We start from the raw sequence: 6,000 nt of genomic DNA, 5'->3' as shown, positions 1-6,000 counted from the left end.
GCAAGGTGGGGCTGGAACAGCCTCTACTGGTGAAATCTCAGTTTTAGCAATACTCTGCATCCCCATTAGAAGAGCTTCTGTGCAGCTATCGTGGGCAAGCACTTGCCAGACGGATGGTTTTGCTCAGGTGGCTGCAGAAGGGAGATTTTTGGTACACCGACTGTTTTGTCAGTGCTGTGTGTTCTCTCTCCTTTTACTTTTCTCAGTTTGTTGCTCTGCAGAGCTGTTGTAAGTCACAGCTGGGCAGGTAACCATCTGTTAATGAGTAATTCCTCTGTCTGATACTGGCATTGATCTGTTCCATATTTTGCAATGCAATGTCGTTTCCTGAGTGGGCTTGTTGGGAGCTCCCTGTTATTGCTATACCGTGCTTTTAATTAGCTCGTGAAGGGAAGATGGGAAGTGTCTGGGTGCTAAATGATTTCTGTTACAGGCAACATTGGATCAGCTGTTCTCCAGGTGTCCTTAGCTACTTTATGAGCCCAGGGGAGGGAAGGGAGGATACTGCTGTTTATCAGGGACAGGCACTTTGTAACCTCTTTGCTCCTTGTGGTTTAGGCAGAGTATCTCACTCCATGGCATTCCCATCTACCCACAAAGACATTAATGATTAACGATAAGAGCTCTGCTTACTTGGAAGACTAAAATACCCTAAAGTCAAGTAAATTACAGTGCCTTGTGAAAGTTCCTTGCTGATTCACTCTCCTGCTTCAGCCCAGCCCTGGAAGCTTCCTTCTGCCAGGAAAAACCTTTGTGAGAGGAGAGTGAAGATGAAAGCCTGTGCTGCTTTCACTCTTGTCTTGGCTCTGGCTCTGAGTGGTGACTGTTTGAGGATGGTAAGTGTGATTCCTCTGCTTTGGAGTGGCTGATCTCCTACATGCTGCCTGGCAGGACGATGTTGCCCAGGGGCTGAATGAGTGATGCCGCTGGCCAGACGGAAGGGAAGAGTGCTTCGAGTGAAACACGAAAGGGGTTTGTTAGATCAGGGCTCGCAGCAATGCTGACTAACCAGGGGCCTGTAGGATGGCTCGTCCCTATACATTTAAAGCAATTGCTCACACGCGTGCTTGCTAGGGGCAAGAGTGAGGGGGAGTAGGGACTGCCAAAGTTGTAATACTTTGAAAATGCATCTCAGAAGTGTGTTGGTGCAAGCAGGTACCTGCAATAGCATGGAAAGAGAGTGCTACCCCACCAGGCTTTGCTGCTAGCTGGTAACAACCTGATGGCAACTATCTCCTCCTATTACTGTTTTCATGCCATGCCTGTCAGTGTTTTAAATACATTTTGTGTCCTTTTTGGGGAATATCTGCAAGGCAGCTGTGGCACTGCATGGCCATGCCAGCTTGACTTTGCCAGTTTGCTCGAGCCCTGCTGTGGCCTGGCATCCACCATGGCCTAGCTGATAGCTCTCACCCACACTTGTGTGTGTCATGGTTAGTCTTTTATCACCAGCTAGATTAAAACTAGCTCAGGTGTTCTTAACTGATGCTATAATCCTGACTGTCCAAGTGAAGTGCGGAAGTATTTCTGTAGATGTTGTAGGTTGGAGCAGAGAGGGACATTCACAGTGCCAGGGACAAAGATCAGCCTTGGCTGAAGCCACCAGGGACTTCCCAGTGCAGACAGAATTAGCACAGAGGGTGAGTTCTAAAATTGTTTCTTCCCCAGAACTGTTCAAGCCTACCTATATATCTTAGCAACAGCTTGGCTTTACTGCTTGCTTACTACATTTTCTGCACAGCTCTATGTTCATGATGTGCTGCTTCCTTGACTGCTTTCATTATATTTTTATCTTTCTATGGTTCAGCTGTCAGCAGCTTTGGTAGCAGCAGCATTTTAGGTCTATTACCTTTTTTATTATTTCCTGTGGCTTCAAATCAGCTCAGCCTAGTGATCTTTGCTTGCTGATTGGTGAACCCAGATAAAGCAGAGGTTGTTTTTTTAGCTAATGTCCCGGGGGATACAGCTAAATGGAAGAAAAAATCAAAATTTTGACTTTTCTTTCCTTTTTTTTTTTTTTTTAAAAGATATTATTTATAACTGTCAGTTGGCCCCAAAATGTACGTGTTCTGCAGAGAAACAGGGCATGTGTCTCTTGGCAGTAGAAAGATATAATGGAGCAGGGCTTCAGACTTCTTTGTACTGTGCTGGGTTCTGGTTTAACAGAGACCTTTCACTAGCCAGTGTTTACTTACCCTGGTTCATCAGGTTGTGCCCCCAGCTAAAATCAGGTGCAAATAATGAGATCCCTGCAGAAGAACTGAGAGAAACACAGTTTGAGGGCACCTTGGAAAGCATGTTTGTCTCTACAGGATGGTTCCCAGAGTGAATTTCTCTCTCCAATCCACGTTCTCTTTTTCTCTTTGTAGCACTACAAATCTGGGGCAGGAAGAGGCTCAAAACATGAGTTCACTCACCCACAAGGTACTAAGTCAAATCCAATAGGTTTCATGACAGTAAGAACGATCTGCCTGTCTGCATCCATGCTGTGCAAGCCGGTAGTAAGCCTGTCTTTGTTTCAACATGAATAAGGATTATGGAATGGTTATGACAATATTAATGTCTGCGTAGAGGTGAATTTGGGATTAGCTCAGGCATCTAAGATAATTTCCCTTCAGGTGGGGATTAATGCAAAGGTGCTGATGGGATTTTCATTTTTTTGAGCTGGTGTGACTTATGTTTTCTCACAACACGGTCAGGCTGTAGATGTGCAACTCCCTTTATTTTAATCAGAGCTGTGTCTGCCCTGCATTTTGAAGTACATGAACTCTTTGTATGTATGGGTTCAATTTCTGCCACAGCCCTTGATCTCTGTGTGAGACGAGGGTTTGAGTACCATGCGATTTGCTGCACTGCCTTTATTTAGATGGCACCTTAAAAATCAGATGTCCTGGCTGTGTGCAGGCATTGCAGACTTCCAGTTTTAAAGCTTTTATTGCCCTGTGTTTTTGCCATTATGGATTACATGAATTGGACCATTAGTGGTGCCTTTATAGCTTAGAACAGTCTTTAACTACCTACAGGATGAAATATGTCTTCTGGATGGATGTGTTTTCACAACTGTCCTTGCTACATATAACAGGAACTATCAGACAGCTAAGGTAAATATCTGAACATTTGCTCAATTCGTTCAGATAATTTTCAAATAAATTTGAAAGCCACATTTCAAAAAGTGATAGCAAAGGGTCTTGTGGAAGCTATTTTGCAGTGGCGATGCAGAAGTGATGGGGTGACTGTAATTCCAATTGGCCAAAAAGGGCTAGGACCACCAGGCCGGGTTATTTTTTTCCATAGTGCTAACAACTGGCCTCAGCAGCTCTTTGAGATGGTATGTCAGGGCTTGAAATGGTTAACAGATATTGCAAGAGTGTGTGCAGGAACCCCAGCCATAACTGCAGGGTAAGCTCAGGACGTGGAGTGATTGCACGTCGTCACCAAGAAATGGAAACACGCTGTGCTGCAGGCTTGGTTGTACGCCCCATTTCTCACCTACAACAGCTGTTGGCTTCCCATTCATGCTCCTGGTTCTCAGAATGGATTGCTTTTAGTTTAATGGTTAAATAAGCTCTGACAGTTTTCCATTGTCTTTTTTTATCTTCAGTCTCTTTCATTCTCAACACTCATCTTGAAGGATTTTTTTTCTGTTAGACTCCCACCACCCATCCTTACAAAACTATCGCTGACTTGGCAAATGTAAAACTTGCCCTTTTCAGACACCAGTCCCATTGATTTATCTCCATTTATCCCAAAGGGATACAGAATTATCCGTCACCCTCTAACCTTTCCCCACAACCTTTAAAACCTTCTTTCCCCTGGCTGTTTCTATTTCAGTTTGTACTGCCTGGTGCCTCAATTGTTTTAAACAGATGTTACAAAGTGAAAGGTAGCCCGAAAGGATGCTACTTCAGAAATCAATTTAATATGCTATTACAATACTCCATAATTAGAAATGATAATTGTGATTAATGAATATAATTGGCATTTGCTGTACCAGAAATTGTAATGTATTTTGAGCTTGAAATGATCTGTGATCTTTACCACGTAGCCCATTACTCTCTGTTGACTTAGTCATTATGTAGGATTTTTGGCCTGTTCTTATGCACTAGAAGTTGCAAAGACAGAGAATCCAAAGCACAGCTGAAAAACTTGAAGTTATCTATCTTTACAATTTCACATAATAACATACAATATGTATATATACCTGTGGGCTGGTGTTCAAGTGCATGATGAGGTTTTTATTCTTGTATTGCAGTGCTTACAGAGGATGGAAATTTATGCAAATTTCCTTTCCGGTATGGCGGAAGGCTTTACCACTCTTGTTTATCAAATATATTTTCCCGAAAGAAATGGTAAGTTAACGTTGTTCACAAATGAAGACAATGTTCAAATGAAAGTGTCATGCTTTTGGTATTTTAATCTTATTTTTGTAGTAACTAACATGGGCTCATTCTTGTGCCCACTGAGGGCAATGCTGTTCCACTGCTGATACTCATGGTCCTTGGACCAATAGTCATGCACAAAGGGGGACGAACCCAGTTGTGGGGTCCTCAAAGCCACATAAATCTCAACAACTGTAGAAATGTTTTTTTTTTTTTCCTTGGCCTTCAGATTGGAATTGCAATTCTATCAGTGGGGAGAGCAGGTACAGAATGAGCCACTACCAGATAGCAACCCTCTGCTGAAGGCCAAAGGAGAGATATGACCACCTGTAAGAAGTGACACTTTGTTAAGAAATTGGTTGATTTGTGTGGGCTGTATTTGTAGTGCAGCAGGGACAAGCTGATTTTTGCGGGAAGTTGGCTTTTTCCCCTGTATCTCTAATTTCTATTCCGATTGGCACCAGACTCTTCTTGCATGGTGCATTACTCCTGAGTAGAGATTTATTCTACTAGTATGTTTAAGACCAGGTCTCCTAGTTTTGAGCAAAGGTTGTTCTTTCATACGTGGAAGTTGTTAGTATTCATTATTCATTTAAGGTTAAGGGCAGTCAGGTGAGAACCCTACTGCAGCAAGCACTGAATAAACAAGACTAACTTGCAGACAAACCTGTCTAATGAGTGTATTAACAGAAACCAAAGGCAACAAAGCAGGGAGTATATGGGCTCCAGTAACGTGAGAATATATGCACAGATGACCTATGTGAAAGGCACATACATACACATTTTCAGGATGAAGATGTTTTGTGGAGTGTGTATTGCTGGCCCATGCAGGACAGAACTTGCAGGTTTTATGCTGCACTATTTTTTAGGATCTTTATTGTCTTTCTGATGGCACATCTGTTTCAAGTGCAAGGGCTGGTATAATACAAACAACACAATGTGTTGCAAATGGACACAGAGCTTCAGGTTAGGAGAGCACATCTGATTGTCCTCAGCATCCAAAGATACAATCCAGACAAGAAACACCTCAAGGATTCAAGAAATAAAGGAAGGGAACTGGAATAATTTTCTAGTGTGAAACCTGTCCTTGATGGACTGCAGCCACAATGAGCTTGACCTTTGGACCCACTTAATCTCACGCAATGTTTAAGATGAGTCTTGTTAATACGTGACACTCTGTGTATTTGTTTTTAGCCAGTTAGGCTACAGAAATGGAAAACCTGTGAATGTATGGGATCCAAGGTTAAAGCATACTTTAGAGCTGACCTTGGACACTTTGCAGTTGTGCTTCCTATTTTTTTAAAAGCCATTTACAAGCGGGTAGATGAGGAGGGCAGCTGGAGCTGTTTGGTTTTGACAGGCCATTTAACCCCATGGTTGACCTTCTGGCCAGTGTTTACTCTTCTTTCATAAGATAAAAGCAACGCAGCATGTGACTTTGGGCACGCAGATGCCAGGAACAGAGCCCTGAGGAACTGTTGGGAAATGTGCTCTGTGCATGTTTGTGTGTGCTGGCATCAGCCCCGCATGGGCTGATGGTGAAGGACTGGTCCCAGGGGACAGACAGGTGAGGACAAGGCTTAGCTCCTTCCTGCTGCTGCCTGTCCATGAGCTGCAAGCA

General features: G+C 43.2%; 1 protein-coding gene across 1 annotated transcript in view; it reads left to right on the top strand.

Annotated features, from left to right (window-relative positions):
• Window positions 1–510: 510 nt before the first annotated feature.
• The window catches only part of HGFAC (HGF activator), a 42,787-nt gene continuing 37,297 nt past the window's right edge, over window positions 511–6,000 (top strand). The window contains exons 1-3 of the mRNA XM_005016189.6: window positions 511–836; window positions 2,370–2,424; window positions 4,253–4,349. Coding sequence (XP_005016246.2) covers window positions 771–836; window positions 2,370–2,424; window positions 4,253–4,349 — 218 coding nt within the window. The 5' untranslated portion in view covers window positions 511–770. The remainder of the gene's footprint in view (window positions 837–2,369; window positions 2,425–4,252; window positions 4,350–6,000) is intronic.

The sequence above is a fragment of the Anas platyrhynchos genome, chromosome 4 (assembly GCF_047663525.1).
Source record: "Anas platyrhynchos isolate ZD024472 breed Pekin duck chromosome 4, IASCAAS_PekinDuck_T2T, whole genome shotgun sequence".
Classification (NCBI taxonomy): Eukaryota; Metazoa; Chordata; class Aves; order Anseriformes; family Anatidae; genus Anas; species Anas platyrhynchos.
The sequence above is the reverse complement of the archived record's forward strand: the minus strand, read 5'-3'. Positions and strand labels throughout refer to the sequence as shown.